Source organism: Schistocerca serialis, chromosome 7 (genome assembly GCF_023864345.2).
Source record: "Schistocerca serialis cubense isolate TAMUIC-IGC-003099 chromosome 7, iqSchSeri2.2, whole genome shotgun sequence".
Lineage (NCBI taxonomy): Eukaryota > Metazoa > Arthropoda > Insecta > Orthoptera > Acrididae > Schistocerca > Schistocerca serialis.
In genome coordinates, this window is record NC_064644.1 from 34,166,793 (window position 1) to 34,190,665 (window position 23,873).

General features: G+C 43.8%; 1 protein-coding gene across 1 annotated transcript; it reads right to left on the reverse strand.

Moving 5' to 3' along the window:
• Window positions 1-10,606: 10,606 nt before the first annotated feature.
• Window positions 10,607-11,843, reverse strand: LOC126412607 (uncharacterized). The gene has a single exon (XM_050082275.1). It carries the CDS (start codon window positions 11,837-11,839, stop codon window positions 10,607-10,609), a length of 1,233 nt encoding a protein of 410 aa, XP_049938232.1. The 5' UTR covers window positions 11,840-11,843.
• Between the last annotated feature and the right edge of the window lie 12,030 nt (window positions 11,844-23,873).

Consider the following 23,873-nt stretch of genomic DNA (forward strand, 5'->3'; position numbering starts at 1 on the left):
AAGGTATGTATACAAATGCTTACATCCATTCTTTTGCCAATTAAACTGTAACTAGAATTTTAGACATAATGTAATAGACAACAAACAGTGCATCAGGTCGTTAATACATATCTCAACTGTGAACTGCAGAGCAAATGATGTATAAAATTTACACCAATTATTAATTAACAATTGTAAATATTTTGTATCAAAATTTTCTCTAAATGTTAATATGCAACAACAATTTTACAGTAATAAAATAATAAAAACCACTGAAGATAGCACAAAAATTGCTGAAACATGTCTGGGTAAAACGAAACTGAAAAAGTGTCTTGTATAAGGCGGAATTCCTCGTCCTATTTGCGTAGCAAGCACAGACATAAGAAGAACTGCAACACCACAAGATGATTATATCATATTATCAGTTTATATCTCTACCTGCGTCATGAGTTACGGATAAACGAAAAGCTATTGGCATCCCAGTTAGCTCTGGACTTCCTTTTAGTAGCATTGAGATCTAGTCTACTAGCTAGATAATGTCTTACAGTCTCGTCTCAAGAACAACTCATTCATAGTCAAGTGCTATATGCACAGGGAGATCTTTACAAGATACCGTGATAAAGTACAAATAGGCCCCTCACATTTCCTGTGTTTCCAGTATAAACGGGCACAGTTACATCTTATCTGTTTTTATATGGAGGACAAGGTCAATGAATGAATGCACAGAGCGTGCTCTGCAGTGGACAATGTAAACATCAGATTTGGCTGCTATGAACATTTCAGTCTTTCTGACTGCCATATTACATTTCATATTATCGGTTTCCGCCATTTTACAGGTTTTTGTTGTTGTTAGACATGAAGTAGTGTTTTATGCAGCATTTGTAAATATTTCACAATATACACATATAAGTGCAGTATAATTTAATAAAGCTATGTGAAGTGTATTGTTAATTATTCAGGCACTGAATTTTAAGGCCTATAAAGTACTATTAATTCTTAGAATTATCTATAGAACATGTAGACTATTAAACCATACCTTGTTGATCTCGTAACATCTTGTGCCTCGAAACAGAAGGAGGTCTATTACAGTTTAACATGTGATACTTGCAAATGCGCTGGATTTCTTTACTATGTCAATAATTTTACCTGTCTGGAAAGTGGTAACCGGTTTTAGTTTCCAGTAGCTTCAATTTCAAAATGTATTTAAATTATAACTGGTTTTAGTACTACTTCTGCTTAATTTGATTTCACTTACTGTTGGTGGTGTGTAGTAGAGTACTAACTTAACGGACACATGGTTAAATACAATACTGGCAAAATTTTGTCGATTGCAATTGCTTTAAATTTCAGAGAAGTATTTGTTCCCAGGTACATGACCATGTTGTACATTGGAATGTGATCTTACGTTTGGAAAAACCTTAAACTTTCACTGTAAGTTTTGTAATTTCAGAAAAAGACTGAAACATATAACAAATGAGTGCCATCATTTAAAAATGGAGTAAGAAAATATGCTGAACTTGTATAACTGAGCTGACTAGAAGCTAAAGTCTGAAAAATGTCTCAATGTGCAACAGTCCCCTCTACATCAAATTACTCCTTTATTATTGGAAAACGCATTACAGTATTAATTCACCTTATTTAAATAGTACCGTAAGCCAATTATCAAAGTAATGTAAATAATGCATGCGATGACATGTTTCTAAAAATTGTTGTGAAGTTTAAATAGTTGTGACAACATGTAACTGCATGTAAACGAAACAGTACTAACTGCAACTCTGAACCAATGGCATAATTACACACTGACAGTTCGATGTCAACTGTTACTGGTAGACACTCGATATTAGTTGTTTTTTGTAAGAACATTATTAACATCGAAGTAGTAATGTCTAATTCGCCTCCTAAGCGATTTAAATGGGTATGTAAGACATATTTATGGCTAGCACACACCATTCACATTTCACTCGAGGAGAAAAGGATAACTTGTAACTCAGAGCTGTCAGAATATTTTTAATAGTTTTTGTTGTTGTTGTTGTGGTCTTCAGTCCTGAGAATGGTTTGATGCAGCTTTCCATGCTACTCTATCCTGTGCAAGCTTCTTCATCTCCCAGTACCTACTGCAGCCTACATCCTTCTGAATCTGCTTAGTGTATTCATCTCTTGGTCTCCCTCTACGATTTTTACCCTCCACGCTGCCCTCCAATACTAAATCGGTGATCCCTCGATGTCTCAGAACATGTCCTACAAACCGATCCCTTCTTCTAGTCAAGTTGTGCCACGAACTTCTCTTCTCCCCAATCCTATTCAATACCTCCTCATTAGTTATGTGATCTACCCATCTAATCTTCAGCATGCTTCTGTAGCACCACATTTCCAAAGCTTCTATTCTCTTCTTGTCTAAACTATTTATCGTCATGTTTCACTTCCATACATGGCTACACTCCATACAAATACTTTCAGAAACGACTTCCTGACATTTATATCTATACTCGATGTTAGCAAATTTTTCTTCTTCAGAAACGTTTTCCTTGCCATTGCCAGTCTACATTTTATATCCTCTCTACTTCGACCATCGTCAGTTATTTTGCTCCCCAAATAGCAAAACTCCTTTATTACTTTGTCTCATTTCCTAACCTAGTTCCCTCAGCATCACCCGACTTAATTCGACTACATTCCATTATTCTCGTTTTGCTTTTGTTGATGTTCATCTTGTACCCTCCTTTCAAGACACTGTCCATTTCGTTCAGCTGCTCTTCCAAGTCCTTTGCTATCTCTGACAGAATTACAATGTCATCGGCGAACCTCAAAGTTTTTATTTCTTCTCCATGGATTTTAATACCTACTCCGAACTTTTCTTTTGTTTCCTTTACTGCTTGCTCAATATACAGATTGAATAACATCGGGGAGAGGCTACAACCCTGTCTCACTCCCTTCCCAACCACTGCTTCCCTTTCATGTATCTCGACTCTTATAACTGCCATCTGCTTTCTGTACAAATTATGAATAGCCTTTTGCTCCCTGTATTTTACCCCTGTCACCTTCAGAATTTGAAAGAGAGTATTCCAATCAACATTGTCAAAAGCTTTCTCTAAGTCTACAAATGCTAGAAACGTAGGTTTGCCTTTCCTTAATCTAGCTTCTAAGATAAGTCGTAGGGTCAGTATTGCCTCACGTGTTCCAACATTTCTACGGAATCCAAACTGATCTTCCCCGAGGTCGGCTTCTATAAATTTTTCCATTCGTCTGTAAAGAATTTGCGTTAGTATTTTGCAGCTGTGACTTATTAAACTGATAGTTCGGTAATTTTCACATTTGTCAACACTTGCTTTCTTTGGGACTGGAATTATTATATTCTTCTTGAAGTCTGAGTTTTTTAATGACAATAAACTGATGACTAAACCAAAATAAGTAGAGAAACGAGATTTAGTCAGAGACTGGTCTCATGAGAAAATGATATACTTTAATATTTAGTGTTTAGTATTCCAAACGTTTTGTAAGTGTTTAAACAAACCCTGTAATATTTACTTTCAAAGGTACTAATACAGTATTTTACACCAAACTGATCAACATAATTTTTTCTATTTACTACATTGTGCGTTTTCTTCCCTTAATAAAATAATCTGATTGGTGTAAAAATTTGGAGTTATCATTGGTGTCCTGTATTGAAATGTTGTAGAAGTTGGCGATATCAGCGCATAGATTTGTGGGAAACAGACACATGGAAGTTAAGGTGGGAAGTATTTGATCATTTGTATATATGGCTATGTTATTGAATATATAAAAATTAATTATAAGACGTCTAGTGGCGAATTTTTCATGTTGATCAGAAGTAAATCTACGAGATCAGACGTCAACTTATGAAGCTCGTGTGAATATCCGTTATTAGCGTTGATACCAGGACGCAGACTAACTTATAATCGTCCTTATTACATATACAAGCAGATTCGTATTGAACCAACGTGAATGAGTTGTGGTTTCTCTAGAATAAACAGACTTTGATTTGTGAATTACGTCAATTTGAGAGTTAACATAGTAATACAATGTGTTGTTGTTGTTGTTGTGGTCTTCAGTCCGAAGACTGGTTTGATGCAGCTCTCCATGATACTATGTCCTGTGCAAGCCTCTTCATCTCCGAGTAACTACTGCAACCTACATTCCTCTGAGTCTGCTTACTGTATTCTTCCCTTGGTCTCCCTCTCTACGATTTTTATCCCCCCACCCCCCCCCCCCACCACCCAATATCCCCATGCAGTACTAAACTGGTAATCCTCAGATTTCTCAGAATGTGTCCTATCAACTGATCCCTTCTTTTGAACCGGCCGAAGGGGCCGAGTGGTTCTAGTCGCTACAGTCTGGAACCGCTATGGTCGCAGGTTCGAATCCTGCCTCGGGCATTGATGTGTGTGACGTCCTTAGGTTAGTTAGGTTTAAGTAGTTCTAAGCTCTAGGGAACTGATGACCTCAGAAGTTAAGTCTCATAGTGCTCAGAGCCATTTGAACCACCTTCTTTTGATCAGTTTTTGTCACAAATTTATTTTCTCCCAACTTCTATTCAGTACCTCCTCATTGGTTGTGTGATCGACCCATCTAATCTTCAGCATTCTTCTGTAGCACTACATTTCAAAAGCTTCGATTCTCTTCTTGTTTAAACTGTTTATCGTCCATGTTTCAGTTCTACACATGACTACATTCCACACAAATAGTTTCAGAAAGGAAGTCCTGACACTTAAATCTCTACTCGAAGTTAACAAACTTCTCTTCTTCAAAAAGACTTTTCTTCCCATTGCCTGTCTGCATTTTATAGCCCCACTCTTTCGGCCATCAACCGTTATGTTGCTTCCTAAATAGCAAAACTTATTTACTACTTTCAGTGTCTCATTCCTAATCTAATCTAATTCAATTCGACTAGAGTCCATTATCCTTGTTTTGCTTTAGTTTATGTTCATCTCATATCCTCCTTTCAAGACACTGTCCATTCCATTCCACAGCTCTTCCAAGTTTTTTGCTGTCTATGACAGAATTTCTATGTCACCGGCAAATGTCAAGGTTTTTATTTCTTCTCTATGGATTTTAATTCCTACTCCTAATTTTTCTTTTGTTTCCTTTACTACTTGCTCAATATAGAGAGTGAATAACGTCAGGAATAGGCTACGACCCGGTTTCACTCCCCTCTCAACCACTGCTTCCCTTTCATGTCCCTCGGCTCTTATAACTGTCATCTGATTTCTGTACAAATTGTAAATAGCCTTTCGCTCGCTGTATTTTACCCTTTCCGCCCTTAGAATTTGAAAGAGGGTGTTCCAGTTAACATTGTCTTCTCTAAGCTTTCTCTAAGTCTACAAATGCTATAAACGTGGGTTTGCCTGTCCTTAACCTATCTTCTATGAGAAGTCGTCAGGTCAGTATCGCCTCATGTGTTCCTACATTTGTCCGGAATCCAAATAGACCTTCCCCGAGGTCATCTTCTAACAGTTTTTCGATTCTTCGGTAAAGAATTCGTGTTAGTATCTTGCAGCAGTGACTTATTAAACTGATAGATCGGTAATTTTGACATCTGCCAGGACCTGATTTCTTTGGAACTGAGATTATTATATTTTTCTTAAAGTCTGAGATTATTTCGCCTGTCTCATACATTTTGCTCACCAGATGGAAGAGTTTTGTCATGGCTGGCTCTCCCAAGGCTATCAGTAGCTGAATGGAACGTTATCTACTCCCAGGGACTTGTTTTGCCTTAAGTCTTTCAGTGCTTTGTCAAATTCTTTACGCAATATCATATGTCCCTTCTCATCTTCCTCTACGCCCGCCTTCATTTCCGCAATATTGCCCTCAAGTACATCTCCCTTGTGCAGACCCTCTATATACTCCTTCCACCTTTCTGCTTTCCCTTCTTTGCTTAGGACTGGTTTACCATCTGAGCTGTTGATATTAGCACAGGTGATTCTCTTTTCTCTGACAGTCTCTTTAATTTTCCAGTAGGCGTTATCTGTTTTACCCCTAGTCATATAAGCTTCTACATCTTTACAAGCCATTCCCGCTTAGTCATTTTGCACTTCTTGTCGATGTCATTTTTTAGAAGTTTGTATTTCCTTTCGCCCACTTCCTTTACTGTGTTTTTTGTATTTTCTCCTTTCATCGATTAAATTCAATATCTCTTGTGTTATCTGCTTGATCCTCTGGTGCCTTCACTATTTCATCTCTCAAAGCACCCCATTCCTCTTCTATTGTATTCTTTTCCCCTGTTCTTGTCAACCGCTCCCTGATGCTCCCTCTGAAATCCTCTTCAACCTCTGGTTCTTTCAGTTTATCCAGGTCCCATTTCCTCAAATTCCTACCTTTTTGCAGTTTCTTCAGTTTTAATCTGCAGTTCATTACCAATAAATTGTGGTCAGAGTCCACATCTCACCATGGAATTGTCTTACAATTTATAATCTGGCTCGTAAATTTCTGTCTAACCATTATACACTCCTGGAAATTGAAATAAGAACACCGTGAATTCATTGTCCCAGGAAGAGGAAACTTTTTTGACACATTCCTGGGGTCAGATACATCACATGATCACACTGACAGAACCACAGGCACATAGACACAGGCAACAGAGCATGCACAATGTCAGCACTAGTACAGTGTATATCCACCTTTCGCAGCAATGCAGGCTGCTATTCTCCCATGGAGACGATCGTAGAGATGCTGGATGTAGTCCTGTGGAACGGCTTGCCATGCCATTTCCACCTGGCGCCTCAGTTGGACCAGCGTTCGTGCTGGACGTGCAGACCGCGTGAGACGACGCTTCATCCAGTCCCAAACATGCTCAATGGGGGACAGATCCTGAGATCTTGCTGGCCAGGGTAGTTGACTTACACCTTCTAGAGCACGTTGGGTGGCACGGGATACATGCGGACGTGCATTGTCCTGTTGGAACAGCAAGTTCCCTTGCCAGTCTAGGAATGGTAGAACGATGGGTTCGATGACGGTTTGGATGTACCGTGCACTATTCAGTGCCCCTCGACGATCACCAGTGGTGTACGGCCAGTGTAGGAGATCGCTCCCCACACCATGATGCCGGGTGTTGGCCCTGTGTGCCTCGGTCGTATGCAGTCCTGATTGTGGCGCTCACCTGCACGGCGCCAAACACGCATACTACCATCATTGGCACCAAGGCAGATGCGACTCTCATCGCTGAAGACGACACGTCTCCATTCGTCCCTCCATTCACGCCTGTCGCGACACCACTGGAGGCGGGCTGCACGATGTTGGGGCGTGAGCGGAAGACGGCCTAACGGTGTGCGGGACCGTAGCCCAGCTTCATGGAGACGGTTGCGAATGGTCCTCGCCGATACCCCAGGAGCAACAGTGTCCCTAATTTGCTGGGAAGTGGCGGTGCGGTCCCCTACGGCACTGCGTAGGATCCTACGGTCTTGGCGTGCATCCGTGCGTCGCTGCGGTCCGGTCCCAGGTCGACGGGCACGTGCACCTTCCGCCGACCACTGGCGACAACATCGATGTACTGTGGAGACCTCACGCCCCACGTGTTGAGCAATTCGGCGGTACGTCCACCCGGCCTCCCGCATGCCCACTATACGCCCTCGCTCAAAGTCCGTCAACTGCACATACGGTTCACGTCCACGCTGTCGCGGCATGCTACCAGTGTTAAAGACTGCGATGGAGCTCCGTATGCCACGGCAAACTGGCTGACACTGACGGCGGCGGTGCACAAATGCTGCGCAGCTAGCGCCATTCGACGGCCAACACCGCGGTTCCTGGTGTGTCCGCTGTGCCGCGCGTGTGATCATTGCTTGTACAGCCCTCTCGCAGTATCCGGAGCAAGTATGGTGGGTCTGACACACCGGTGTCAATGTGTTCTTTTTTCCATTTCCAGGAGTGTATAACCAATCTGAAACCTTCCAGTGTCTCCAGGTCTCTCCCATGCAATCAAACATTCTCTCGTGATTCCTAAGCCAAGTGTTAGCTATGATTAAATTATACTTTGTGAAAATTCTATCAGGTGGCTTCCTCTTTCCCCTAGTCCATATTCACCTACTACTTTTCTTTCTCTTCCTTTTCCTCCTATCGAAATCCAGTCCCCCATGACTATTAAATTTTCAGCTCCCTTAGCTATCTGAATAGTTTCTTTCATCTCATCGTACATTTCCTCAATATCCTCCTTACCTGCGTATCTAGTTGGTACGTAAACTTGTACTACTGTGGTGGGTGTGGGTGTCGTGTCTATCTTGACTACATAATGCGTTCACCATGCTGTTCATAGTCGCTTACCCGTGCTCCTACTTTTTTACTCGTCATTAAGCCTACTCCTGCATTATCCTCCTGCCACCAAACTTCACTAATTCAAACTACACTCCTGGAAATGGAAAAAAGAACACATTGACACCGGTGTGTCAGACCCACCATACTTGCTCCGGACACTGCGAGAGGGCTGTACAATCAATGATCACACGCACGGCACAGCGGACACACCAGGAACCGCGGTGTAGGCCGTCGAATGGCGCTAGCTGCGCAGCATTTGTGCACCGCCGCCGTCAGTGTCAGCCAGTTTGCCGTGGCATACGGAGCTCCATCGCAGTCTTTAACACTGGTAGCATGCCGCGACAGCGTGGACGTGAACCGTATGTGCAGTTGACGGACTTTGAGCGAGGGCGTATAGTGGGCATGCGGGAGGCCGGGTGGACGTACCGCCGAATTGCTCAACACGTGGGGCGTGAGGTCTCCACAGTACATCGATGTTGTCGCCAGTGGTCGGCGGAAGGTGTACGTGCCCGTCGACCTGGGACCGGACCGCAGCGACGCACGGATGCACGCCAAGACCGTAGGATCCTACGCAGTGCCGTAGGGGACCGCACCGCCACTTCCCAGCAAATTAGGGACACTGTTGCTCCTGGGGTATCGGCGAGGACCATTCGCAACCGTCTCCATGAAGCTGGGCTACGGTCCCGCACACCGTTAGGCCGTCTTCCGCTCACGCCCCAACATCGTGCAGCCCGCCTCCAGTGGTGTCGCGACAGGCGTGAATGGAGGGACGAATGGAGACGTGTCGTCTTCAGCGATGAGAGTCGCTTCTGCCTTGGTGCCAATGATGGTCGTATGAGTGTTTGGCGCCGTGCAGGTGAGCGCCACAATCAGGACTGCATACGACCGAGGCACACAGGGCCAACACCCGGCATCATGGTGTGGGGAGCGATCTCCTACACTGGCCGTACACCACTGGTGATCGTCGAGGGGACACTGAATAGTGCACGGTACATCCAAACCGTCATCGAACCCATCGTTCTACCATTCCTAGACCGGCAAGGGAACTTGCTGTTCCAACAGGACAATGCACGTCCGCATGTATCCCGTGCCACCCAACGTGCTCTAGAAGGTGTAAGTCAGCTACCCTGGCCAGCAAGATCTCCGGATCTGTCCCCCATTGAGCATGTTTGGGACTGGATGAAGCGTCGTCTCACGCGGTCTGCACGTCCAGCACGAACGCTGGTCCAACTGAGGCGCCAGGTGGAAATGGCATGGCAAGCCGTTCCACAGGACTACATCCAGCATCTCTACGATCGTCTCCATGGGAGAACAGCAGCCTGCATTGCTGCGAAAGGTGGATATACACTGTACTAGTGCCGACATTGTGCATGCTCTGTTGCCTGTGTCTATGTGCCTGTGGTTCTGTCAGTGTGATCATGTGATGTATCCGACCCCAGGAATGTGTCAATAAACTTTCCCCTTCCTGGGACAATGAATTCACGGTGTTCTAATTTCAATTTCCAGGAGTGTATATCTAACTTTAACCTATCCATTTCCGTTTTTAAATTTTCTAACCTACCTGCCCAATTAAGGGATCTGACATTCCACGCTACAATTCATAGACCGCCAGTTTTGTTCCTCCTGATCACGACGGCCTCCTGTGTAGTCCCCGCCCAGAGACCCAAATGGGGGACGATTTTGTCTCCGGAATAATTTACCCAAGAGGATGCCACCATCATTTAACCATACAGTAGAGCTGCATGGCCTCGGCAAAAATTACAGCTGTAGTTTCCCCTTTGCAGTACCAGCACAGCATGGCCTTTTTGGTTTATGTTACAAGGCCAGATCAGTCAGTCATCCACACTGTTGCCCCTGCAACTACTGAAAAGGCTGCTGCCCCTCTTCAGGACCCAAGCGTTTGTCTATCCTCTCAACAGATACCCCTCTGTTGTGGTTGCGCCTACGTTATGCCTATCTGTATCGCTGAGGCAGGGAAGCCTCCCCACCAACGGCAAGGTCCGTGGTTCATGGTTCAAGTACATCATTTACTGCAGTGAATGCTTGTTTACACTGGCTATTAATTTTGTGAGTCAGTTAATTACAGCCATGTCGCGGGCAGTAGGCACACGGGTTCACCTATCACCTGGCATAAACTGTTTGCAAGTCGTCTTCGTTCGAAATATCCGATTGCATTCAAATTAAACGAGTTGTAATACTTCGATGATAGGATGAGGAGCGAACGAGATTGTGAATTATATTCAGATAAGAGGAACGGTAAACGAATAAAACATATGCGCTTCTCGTGAACATGTGGAAGATATTTTATTTGTTTATAGAATTGTAGGAGAACATGAACATCCAGTCTCAAGATAAGTAGAAGTCCACGCTAGCTAGTATAATTATCTTGTAACCAACCCCTTGCATCATAATCTTGGAGGGTAATTAATAGTTTTTTTCGATACATTTCACTCGAAGAAAACGTAGGACCAGAATTCTGCATGTCATGTGCAGAAAACTTCTCATGGTCCTCGGCACAAATTACATTCAGTATCATCAGTATGTGTATAATCTCTGTCGGGGCGACCCTGTCGATTTCCTTCCTAAATTCTGCTTCCGTGAAGTCTTTCGTGTTGCACCCCAGTTTCTTCAGCCAGGTCACAAAGGTCTCATAGTAAGCACCTGTTAGTTGATCGACACTGTTTCCAACCAGATCGTATCGTAGGCTGGTATACAGGAAAAATACGAGGTCCCTTACAGGTGAAGAGTAGGTCAGAGTCTGGAAGTCAAAAAATTTGACGTCCGTTGGCTCCTCACTGTCCTCGTACCGGAAGACCATGTTGTTAACCCACAGGTCATTGTGCGATAGCGAAACAAATGGTTCCACAACTTCTGCCCAAAGTTTCTCGAAGTCGCTCATGTGTTCGCAAGCAATTTTCACTTTATCACAGTACGGAGCGACCTCTGGAAAACGGCTGATGTGTTCCACTATAGCGTCGATGATACGCTTCCCTTCATCTGGCGGTATGCTGTCGAATTTACACTTGCCTTCGATAACGTCTTTAAATACTTGTGGTTTGAGGATCCTGAGAGCGACAGCTGACGCATGGAACTGGGCGATCTTCCTGACCAGCATCCTGGCGTGCGGAAGGTCGAGTCCGGTCATCTGGTCTGCCATCCGGTAGCCGCTGGAGGTCAGGTTCTCCAGCAGGAGCACCGCGTTGTCATCGGCCGCCGCCGAGTCGTCGCCGGCGCTGTTTACCTGCGATCCGTAATACCGCGGCAAAGGGTCGCACACTTCCTCAGCCGGAACGCCCCTCTCACGCTGCAACTTAATTAGTTCGACATTTACGGAGCGGTACGCGTTTATTTCTTTTAAAAATGTCGTCGCGCTACCGAAAACTTTTTTCTGCATTTCTGTTGGAGGCATGAATTTGCCGACAAGGTCCAGCGTTTCACCATCTCGCAGATGCACCTGAATACTCAGTAGCGTGCTTCCGTAATTCTGGCCGACCTTCGTCAGACGTTTCACAGATAAAGTTCGCACGGTGCCTTGTGGCAGGCCGAGCAGGTGATCAAACTTCGCAGCGGTCACAGCCTCCGTCCACGGAATGTCCTCCATCGGAAACCTGAAATAATATTTGCAAATGTTTACCTTCGTGATTTTGACAGAATTTCAGAGGAAATACATTCTTCAACATACTTTATAAACATTTATCAAGTTTTTTTCTATGTTTGTTTTCGTGGCTATTTCACTCCCTTCGCCCTGCCGTGGTGGTAAACAGGCTGTCAGCAGTAGCAGTTTTGCTCTTCGGCCAGTGTGGGTTAAAGTATGTAAAAGTGTTTTACGAAATTTTAATAATATCTTAAATTACATATGGTTTATTGTTGATGTGGTAGCCATCAGTCCAGGAATACAATAGGTGTGCATATGCTCATGAAACACAACGGCTGTAGTTTCGTCCCGCGTTTAGCCGTTTACAGTACCGACACCGCAAGGTCAGGTTGGCTATAGCTATTAAGCCAGTCGTCCATATTGCTGCCTCTGCAGCTGCTGAAAAGGATGCTGCCTGCTTTAGGAGCCACTGTTAGATTGGCTACTCTGCTGATACCCCTCCGATGCTGTTAAAATATCAAAGACCTTCTTTGAATTTTTCTGGTTAAGCTGACGCTGACTCTTGTACAAGTACGATTTGTGATGGCAAGCCGCGCGGGATTAGCCGAGCGGTCTCGGGCGCTGCAGTCATGGACTGTGCGGCTGCTCCCGGCGGAGGTTCGAGTCCTCCCTAGAGCATGGGTGTGTGTGTTTGTCCTTAGGATACTTTAGGTTAAGTAGCGTGTAAGCTTAGGGACTGATGACCTTAGCAGTTAAGTCCCATAAGATTTCACACACATTTGAACATTTCTTTTGTAATGGCAAAGCGGATGGAGGAGGACGACAGCAGTAAAATCAGACGAGGACAGGGGATACTGCAAACAAACTGATAAGGGCTGCATGAATTGTCGCATATTGGAGAGCGATACGGAAATGTTGGAAAAAGTTATACGGGTTGAGTCTTTCACAGAAGAAAGCTACCAGCCACTACTGACCACGCTGTTTATTTACGCAAATAGCGCCGCAACAGGTCTAGAACCGACAGCTTTATCTTCACATGGCTGGCCATATCAAAATGCACATTTTTTTGGAGTTTACTTAAGTTTGTGGGTCTTTATTGCCCCTTGCTGGGAAGGATTCTTGGGAAGGCGCTGCCGTACGGTGAAAAGCGATGTTAGAAACGATCTATTTAAACGTAACTATCCTTCATAACGATCGGACATATTGTAAAAAAATTTTAAGACTGTGTAGTTCCAGTTATATTTACGTAGGTCAAAAATCCCGCGTTATTCTGCTGGAGTGTTGTTGTCTTGCATTCATGAAATACTGTAGAGAGCGTGCAGTACTTACGTGATTTGTATACAACCACATTGCGTAAAACACCACATACTGCCAGCAAAAAGTTTTTGCCACATGGGAAATGCACACAAAGATGGAGATATCGCAGGTAAAACAGTGCCAAGTAATTCTCTCTCAGGGATATTACGATATAAACATTCATTTGACAGTAGCAAATTAACAAGGAATAAATGTTTCATTATATGCATTTAACATTCAATGAACATTAATTACAAACAAAGTCAACAGATGTAGCAACCAGTTTGTTAGAAGTGTTACTTACAAGATATAATGTGAATATTCAGATATACACAGGGAACGAACTAAGAGATGAAAAATTAGTAAACATTACGACAGTAAAATTATGTTAACGTATAACGGCAAGTTGACAGTATAAATTAATTTAACAGTTGTATTAATGTGTGTCTGAATATTCTGCTATATTTTAATGTTGCATTTATATTCGATTACTTACTGCATCTTGTTATAAAAAAGGTTTAACGTTTATCTTTGTTTTGAATTGGAATGCATGTGAGTGAAACTTTACAGAAAAGCCTCTGTGTATCACAGTACTTACATATAGTTAACTATCATTTCGTGAGAACTGGTACTACACCTGTTGATTTTATTTGTAATTAATGCTCCTTGAATCTCAAATGAACATAATGTAGCGTTTATTCTTTGTAAATTTTCTGCTGTAAAATCAATGAATGTATTGTAATATCTCTGAATGAGAATATTTTGACGCTGTTGTATTCGTGATATCGCCATATTCACATTCATTTTCCAAGTGGCAAAAGAGTTTTGGTGTGTGTGTGTGTATGTGTGTGTGTGTGTGTGTGTGTGTGTGTGTTTTACTTTACGCAAATGATTATATACAAATCGTATAAGTGCCGCAGATATTCTACAGTATTTCGTGAGTACAAGCCAACGTTCCAACAAAATAACGCGGGATTTTCGACGTAAGTAAAATATAACTACAACTTCTCAGTCTTACATATATGTTTACTCCAGTCGCTGTAGTGGATAATTACTTTTAAAAAGGTCGCTTCTAAATGTGCTTTTGTACTGTATGACGCCACCGTCCGAAAAATCTTTCACCACAATGTGAAATAAAGAGCTGTCTGAAGAAAAAAAACTTGTTGGTTCGAAACTGGCCACGGCGGTATTTTAGTCAGGTAAATGAGAACGCACAAAAAATGCAATGTAAAAAATGCCTTGATGTCAGGTGAAAGGGCGTGTGAAGTAAGAGCAATGTGTACCTTGATCTTCGATGAAATGTGAATAAAAGGTGTAACATTAGTTTTGGAATTAACTTGATCTGTTAGCAATTGTATGGCTGTGTAGTTGTTAACTTTACAGTATGTTTTATAGTTGTGTTAAACTCAAACGTTCAATATCATATTAAAGCGAACTGTGGATGAATAAAAAAACTTACTAATCTGACACAACTAACAAATTAAATAAATTTCAGACTGTTTCTGGGGACATGCAGCAAAATCTAAAACAAAAGAAAACAAGACCATATTACTTGAGTACTGCAGGGCTGTGCTCTCTCTTTCTTGTATCCTGGTAAAGATGAGTACTGGAATGGAGTGAGAAGCAGAGGAGAAGAAATCACATCTCTGTGCATGTGAAAGATGTTGCGAGATTCTATAAATTACACAATGTAGTTATTTATAAATATCTAGAAATACAAACTCGCATTGTGTAAAATGGACAGAAACGTCAGGAAGGAGAAACAGTTTTATATACGGACCACGGCAATTCAGCCCGGAAGTTTTAATTAATGAAGACGCCGGCCGTGAAAGCATACATGTTACGATCTGTAAACAAAGTTTCATAATATTCTTTATGGATATCCAAAAGCTACAACAAAGGCAGTGGCTGGAACAAGTCTTTCAAGGTTAAAAATTTCCATCGATAACAAAGTGATAAAAGAGATAACAGACTTTATGTGTTTGTGCTGCCATGTTTTGTAGTTCACAAACCAAACAGACATAGAGAAGAACTTAACAAAGTATGATAAATTAACAGTGTGTTAAAAAGAAACTATGATAAACAAATGAGACAAGAAATAAACATCTAATTTACAAATCAATCAACGTTTTTAAATGCTGTCTTTGACGTAATGGCGCATTGTCATCGTACTCGTTACTAATCGATGGCTTCTGGAACCTTCGGAGGAGCGTGCATTTTCTCTGCGGAAGTCTTGTCCTGTAGTTTAACGACAACAATGCCCTGTCGCTAGTGGTCACGCACGCGCTGTCTTGGCCTAGGCAGAAGAGACCGTGTTGAACTTTTCATTCGTAGCGCTCACGCACTGCCGAGACGCGGATAAATAATGTGCAGAATTTGTTACAAAAGTGGGATAAATAGTTAAAAGTGTTTCGTCGGTTCGTAGAGAAAGGTATTTCAGTTATTTCTCGGAAAGGTGGTAAGGGGGAGGGGGGCGGGTGGATTAAGAGGTTGATACTGTGTCGTGTTTGAGAATCAGTATTTGTCATGGAGGAACATATTCATTGGAGAACATGAGTGAAAAAGGCGGCCATGATCAGACATTACTTTACAATGAAATGAACACCCTTAGCTGCTTACAGGCTTTGACATACGTCGGGCACTGTTTGTGCATTCGCACAGAAGAAGAAGATGGTCAAGTGGCCGGTGAGCCTTAAGTATATATGTACGAAGATGGTATCTGTTCTTTCGGACATGTCAGAAAGAACAGATACCATCTTAGTATATATATATAGTTAAGGCTCATCGGCCACTTGACCATCTTCTTCTTTTGTGCGAATGCACAAACAGTGCCAGAACTCTTACGGGAATCGGCAACGTCCCGCGAGTAATGAGTATAATGGGCGGGGGCACTACGAATGTAGTGCGGGACAATACGTTGAGAATGTGGGTTTCGCGGGAGGCGTGCCAGAGATAAATCCCTGCGGTCGCGCTATCCTCTGTGTCCTCGGTGGCTCACATGGATGCCGGCACGGTAGCTCAGCGTGTTTGGTCAGAGGCTCAGCTGCCATCTGCAATAAAAAAACTGAGTTAATCGATCAGCAACGAACTTAAACGGATGTCTTACGACGTCCGCCCCGAGCAGATGCAACGAACAAAATGAACCCGGTCGGGGGCATATACACTCCTGGAAATGGAAAAAAGAACACATTGACACCGGTGTGTCAGACCCACCATACTTGCTCCGGACACTGCGAGAGGGCTGTACAAGCAATGATCACACGCACGGCACAGCGGACAGACCAGGAACCGCGGTGTTGGCCGTCGAATGGCGCTAGCTGCGCAGCATTTGTGCACCGCCGCCGTCAGTGTCAGCCAGTTTGCCGTGGCATACGGAGCTCCATCGCAGTCTTTAACACTGGTAGCATGCCGCGACAGCGTGGACGTGAACCGTATGTGCAGTTGACGGACTTTGAGCGAGGGCGTATAGTGGGCATGCGGGAGGCCGGGTGGACGTACCGCCGAATTGCTCAACACGTGGGGCGTGAGGTCTCCACAGTACATCGATGTTGTCGCCAGTGGTCGGCGGAAGGTGCACGTGCCCGTCGACCTGGGACCGGACCGCAACGACGCACGGATGCACGCCAAGACCGTAGGATCCTACGCAGTGCCGTAGGGGACCGCACCGCCACTTCCCAGCAAATTAGGGACACTGTTGCTCCTGGGGTATCGGCGAGGACCATTCGCAACCGTCTCCATGAAGTTGGGCTGCGGTCCCGCACACCGTTAGGCCGTCTTCCGCTCACGGCCCAACATCGTGCAGCCCGCCTCCAGTGGTGTCGCGACAGGCGTGAATGAAGGGACGAATGGAGACGTGTCGTCTTCAGCGATGAGAGTCGCTTCTGCCTTGGTGCCAATAATGGTCGTATGCGTGTTTGGCGCCGTGCAGGTGAGCGCCACAATCAGGACTGCATACGACCGAGGCACACAGGGCCAACACTCGGCATCATGGTGTGGGGAGCGATCTCCTACACTGGCCGTAAACCACTGGTTATCGTCGAGGGGACACTGAATAGTGCACGGTACATCCAAACCGTCATCGAACCCATCGTTCTACCAATCCTAGACCGGCAAGGGAACTTGCTGTTCCAACAGGACAATGCACGTCCGCATGTATCCCGTGCCACCCAACGTGCTCTAGAAGGTGTAAGTCAACTACCCTGGCCAGCAAGATCTCCGGATCTGTCCCCCATTGAGCATGTTTGGGACTGGATGAAGCGTCGTCTCACGCGGTCTGCACGTCCAGCACGAACGCTGGTCCAACTGAGGCGCCAGGTGGAAATGGCATGGCAAGCCGTTCCACAGGACTACATCCAGCATCTCTACGATCGTCTCCATGGGAGAATAGCAGCCTGCATTGCTGCGAAAGGTGGATATACACTGTACTAGTGCCGACATTGTGCATGCTCTGTTGCCTGTGTCTATGTGCCTGTGGGTCTGTCAGTGTGATCACGTGATGTATCTGACCCCAGGAATGTGTCAATAAAGTTTCCCCTTCCTGGGACAATGAATTCACGGTGTTCTTATTTCAATTTCCAGGAGTGTATTTTCATCTGTCTCCGTTGACGTATGTCAACGCTTGTAAGCAGCTTAGGGTGTTCATTTCATTGTAATTTCATTCTAACGAGCTGCGTGGTCACCGAAGGTATCTGTCCGAAAGAACAGAGAGGCATTGTTAGCGAAGTGTAACTTTAAGGCGACCTGGACGCCATGAGGTCCAAAAAAAACATTGGATTTTTTTTATTTAATAAAATTCTGTGACTCTTCCTGACTATAGAAGTACGTGTTTTATGTGTAGTGCCTCATGATGTGGCCGTGTATTTAACCACTCCACATCGTTAACAGGCCAGAAAATGTAGTTTAACTGCAGCCGTAAATTTTTGCAATAAGCACGTTGTTGAAAATGAATAACTTACGCCGCAGCGAAGAGTGGTTGGGCTTGTAAGTTCGCCAGGCAGCGCTTAAACAAGCAAGTTGAAACATCTTACTTAAACGAATGAAATATTAGTTGTAAATAGTGAAAATCTGTTCGCCCTTTTTCCACGAGGATCGTTGGTTGTCTCGGAGTGTGTGTGTGGCACACGGCGCCGCCGCCGTAGTCTCTACCTTCTGCCGGGGCAAGGGAGACAGCCGGGGCGAGGAGGCGGCGCGGTGGCCGCAGTAGTGCTGGGACCTGCGTTAGCGGAGACTGGCCACCGCGCCACCTCCTCCGCCGGCTGTCACCCTTGCCCCGGCAGCAGCAGGACGCTGACGTGGAGCGCGCGGGGCACAAGCGCTACGTAGCCTAGCTCTTCTTCTCACAGCAAAACCCATTAAGTACCAGTGTCCTATTTTGAGAACAGAGCACATATTTATTTATAAATACACAATAAATTATTAATTTGCAACTATTACAGTTCTACGTCTTTTGTTGATGCTTTTTATAACAAATGTATGCTTACAGGAAATTAAAAGCAATAAATCCTACCAGTAATTGATTATTGAATACTAAGGCACACTTTTCGTTATTACAGGTATTCACTTTATCGACAATTTAGTAATATTTGAAATATGTGGCAAAGATCTTTTTGCGATTATTTATAGTCAACACTGTGTCTTTTAAACTACTTGCATTGTTAGCTCAGAGCTATCTATCTATATTCATTGTTTTCCATTGGTATAAAATTTGGTGTACTCGAAATAGGACACTGGGACTTGGTGTTATCATTTCAGTTATCTGTATTGCTGCACGTTAGAATATGAAACTCTGTTAATGCTGATGTATTTTCTTTTTATAACGTGGTAATTTTACCAAATTTTGTTGCTGAGGTAAGAAACGACCCCTCTTATATATATATATATATATATATATATATATATATATATATATATATATATATATATAGTTACTTTGAAATTTACAATGTATTATGTAATTATATTAATGAATATGTTACCCATTAGTAAATAATACAGTTCCAGGTGGACAGTTTATCCGAGGCAAGCCTATTAGATTTGGCTATAAGTTGTTGTCTCTTTGTGGAGCAAGTGGCTACTGTTTCAAATTTGATATATACTGTGGAAAGGATCCAGAAGATACTGCAAGGGATGACCTACTATTGGGATCAAGAGTAGTCCTAAACATGTTGGACTGCATTGAAAAACCTGAGAATCATTGTGTGTACTTTGACAATTTCTTCACTAGCAGAGATCTTCTGATGCATCTGAGAAATTTGGGTTTTCGAGCAACTGGGACTGTCAGAGAGAATCGAGTCGATGACTGTCCACTACTGAGCAGCAACGAACTGAAAAAGACAGTTCGAGGAAACAATGACTATCAGTTCGACAAGGATGGTGAAGTCTTATTTGTTCGATCGCACAACAACAGATGCGTTACAATTGGTACCTATTTTGACCAAGTTGAAACCTTTGGGAGCAGCTACGCGGTACACTAAAACAAGCAAGTAAGAAGACACAAGTGCAACAATCTGCCATTTTGAAGTCGTATAACGTGTACATGGGAGGTGTTGACCACCATGGCTGGTTAGTTGGAAAATATGCGACGGTAATCAGAGGGAAAAAATGGCACTGGGTCCTATTACACGTTTGCCCTCGTAAATGCCTGACTCTTCTACAGACTAGTACATGGGAAAAATGCACAGGATTTACTGGATTTCAGACGTGCTGTTACAGTTACATACCTGAAATTGGACACTGGAAGACCGAATATTGGACGTCCAATGGAATACTCATCAAGTCAGTTGAGAGTGATACCAGACATCAGGTTTGATGGAATTGGTCATATGATTGACAAAAGAAGCACGCAAAGAAGATGTGTAAGAGCTAAATGCAACGGGAAACCAAAAACATATTGTGTTAAATGCCGTGTAACACTGTGTGTGAAGTGTTTTGTACAAGAAATAAGCAGTTAAGATCTGAATACTGTTTAGTATGGTATACGATACTGTTAGATACCAGTGTCCTACTTTGAGGACGGCCATTATATCAGCATTTATAAATATTCTTTGGCTATTTTTGTACTTATTGTGGTTCATACACTATGTACATTATAATTAAGGAATAAAAAAATTAATTTGGGACTTAATGGGTTAAAATCGTTTTCTATTACTGGACATCATCACACCTTTTCGTGCAAATTTGGCAATGTTCCTACCTTTTTCAAGTATCTGTAAGAGAACTTTTCAGCTTTCTCAGCTTTGTATCCCAGTGGCACACTGCACCTGCAAAAATTTAACGCACAGTAACCAACCTATTTATCAGTTTTAAATGGCGAAAAGAAGAAATAATCTTTCCGTTCATAACTAAAGGAATGTGTAGATTGCTTATTTTAACTTTGCCACACCCACTGAGACGTCTTCGTGCACCTTGGGATGGAGTTACCCTCTGTCGTAATACCACTTCATCTAATGTGTGGAACCACAACCCCAGGGCATCACAGTTGGCAACGGAATGGCAAGTTCCTTCCTGCTTGACGCTGAAATCAGTCAGGAGGGGTCTGGCAAACCCAATGGTGCATGTCCACTGAGCCCTGCCTCCAGCGACTCTGGACTTCGAGCGCCCTCTGCCGTCGTAGTACAGGGTGTACATAAAATCCGGGAACACTTTCAATTGCAACAAATTCGTTACGACAGGTTGCTTGTGCCCGGCAAAGAGAAGCGGACGCCCCAGTGTGAGTGAAGTGAATGTGGAGCGCATACGAGAGACATTCATGAGGATGTTCCTATTTGGACATGTTGCAGCAGTGGCAGATGCCTCAAATGCAGTCGGACTCTCCGTTCATCTTTCAGCAGGTTGGGGCTCCACCCCATTTTCATCGTGAAGTTGGTGGGTACCTGAACACGGAGCTGCCACACTGGACTCGCATTCGGGAGGACGACGGTTCAATCCCGCGTCCGGCCATCCTGATTTAGGTTCTCCGTGATTTCCCTGAATCGCTCCAGGCAGATGCCGGGATGGTTGCATTTAAAGGGCACGGCCGACTTCCTTCCACTTCCTTCCCTTATCCGATGAGACCGATGACCTCGCTGTCTGGTCTCCTGCCCCCAGAAACAACCCAACAACCAATGGAGCTGCCGCATCGATGGATCGGCCATGCTACAGAAGGGGACAGCTGTTTCATGAAATGGCCTCCCCGATCACCAGATCTCACTCCGTGTGACTTTTTTCTGTGAGGACACATTAAAGATATGGTGTATGCGCCGCCTCTAGGACGTGAAGTAACATAGCTCCGGGAGAGAATACGGGAAGCGACTGCCACAGTCGACGATGCCATGCTGGGGCGGGTATGGCAAGAATTCGATTACCATATTGATGTCTGCCGCATATCGAATGTTTGTAAAAAGAACTTTCAGAGTTTCTCTTCAAAATGCAATATGTATGACATCTGTACGTGTTTAGTTCTTGTACAATAAATAATTGAAAGTGTTCCCGGACCTTGTGTACACATTGTATACAGGATGTTACAAAAAGGTACGGCCAAACTTTCAGGAAACATTCCTCACACACAAAGAAAGAAAATATGTTACGTGGACATGTGTCCGGAAACGCTCACTTTCCATGTTAGAGCTCATTTTATTACTCCTCTTCAAATCACATTAATCATGGAATGGAAACACACAGCAACAGAACGTACCAGCGTGACTTCAAACACCTTGTTACAGGAAATGTTCGGACTGTGCGGCTGGTCCCGGCGGAGGTTCGAGTCCTCCCTCGGGCATGGGTGTATGTGTTTGTCCTTAGGCTAATTTAGGTTAAGTAGTGTGTAAGCTTAGGGACTGATGACCTTAGCAGTTAAGTCCCATAAGATTTCACACACATTTGAACAGTTTGAACAGGAAATGTTCAAAATGTCCTTCGTTAGCGAGGATACATGCATCCACCCTCCGTCGCATGGAATCCCTGATGCGCTGATGCAGCCCTGGAGAATGGCGTATTGTATCACAGCCGTCCACAATTCGAGGACGAAGAGTCTCTACATTTGGTACCGGGGTTGCGTAGACAAGAGCTTTCAAATGCCCCCATAAATGAAAGTCAAGAGGGTTGAGGTCAGGAGAGCGTGGAGGCCATGGAATTGGTCCGCCTCTACCAATCCATCGGTCACCGAATCTGTTGTTGAGAAGCGTACGAACACTTCGACTGAAATGTGCAGGAGCTCCATCGTGCATGAACCACATGTTGTGTCGTACTTTTAAAGGCACATGTTCTAGCAGCACAGGTACAGTATCCCGTATGAAATCATGATAACGTGCTCCATTGAGCGTAGGTGGAAGAACATGGGGCCCAATCAAGACATCACCAACAATGCGTGCAGATTCTCGTCAGCCCACATATTTCATCACGTTGGAATAAAGCCTCATCCGTAAAGAGAACATTTGCACTGAAATGAGGATTGACACATTGTCGGATGAACCATTCGCAGAAGTGTACCCGTGGAGGCCAATCAGCTGCTGATAGTGCCTGCACACGCTGTACATGGTACGGAAACAACTGGTTTTCCCGTAGCACTCCCCATACAGTGACGTGGTCAACGTTACCTTTGACGCTGATTCTAGGGTTATCGTCAACTGCACGAAGAATTGCCTCGTCCATTGCAGGTGTCCTCGTCGTTCTAGGTCTTCCCCAGTCGCGAGTCATAGGCTGGAATGTTCCGTGCTCCCTAAGACGCCGATCAATTGCTTCGAACGTCTTCCTCTCGGTACACCTTCGTTCTGGAAATCTGTCTCGATACAAACGTACCGCGCCACGGTTTTAATAAGCGAGTTCGCGAGTATCAAAATAGATACATAAATGGTCATTTTTTGTTGCATTGAGTTAGAAGGTTCAATTTTTTACACCGCCAAGGGACCTTGGTATATGACAAATTTCAACTTTATACGTGTATATGAGTCCTGAGAAAATAGCGAACAGTGGGACAGACAGACCAAAACAAACGATAGTTATGTGCCGCATAGTAAATAATTAATGGCGAAGTCAAATAAATAGAGATAGACCACATAGCAAAAACAGTTAAAATTTACTCACAGGTAAGTCTTGGTTATCATCTCTAGTTTCAAAATTTTGTCATCGTCATTTTGTGATAAGATTATCGCAAGAAGTAATAAGATCCTCGACACGAACGTGGTTTTGCAGTCAGTGCAATGTTTACAAATGCGGAGTTGGCAGATGCCCATTTGATGTATGGATTTGCGCGAGGCAATAGCCGTGATGAACACTAACCTGTTGATGCTACGTACTGATGTACTTGATGCTAGTACTGTAGAGCAATGAGTCGCATGTCAACACAAGCACCGAAGTCAACGTTACCTTCCTTCAATTGGGCCAACTGGCGGTGAATCGAGGAAGTACAGTACATACTGACGAATGAATGAATAACAATCCAGCCGAAACGCAAAACTATTGTTTCCATTCAGTTGCTTCCATAGATTGTTTCACTGAAGTGAATGAATGAATAATTCAAATGAAATGTAAAGCTACAACTGAATGAATTTGTGTTTTTATTTGGTTGTCCTCATCATAAATCCCTGGATAAAGCACCTCTGTCTTCGATGTTCATAACGGCGTGCAGTTGAATATGAAAGGAAAGGAAGTTGGAGTTTGACGTCTCATTGACGGCAAAGTCATTAAAGACGCAATACTAGCTTGGAATGTGCCGAGATGGGGAAGAAAATGTGAGGTGTGTTCAGCCTGAGGACTGCCACTCCAGTGA

Bases quoted from the DNA above. Each gene is read 5' to 3' on its own strand.
- LOC126412607 (XM_050082275.1), bottom strand. From the start codon at position 11,839: ATGGAGGACATTCCGTGGACGGAGGCTGTGACCGCTGCGAAGTTTGAT.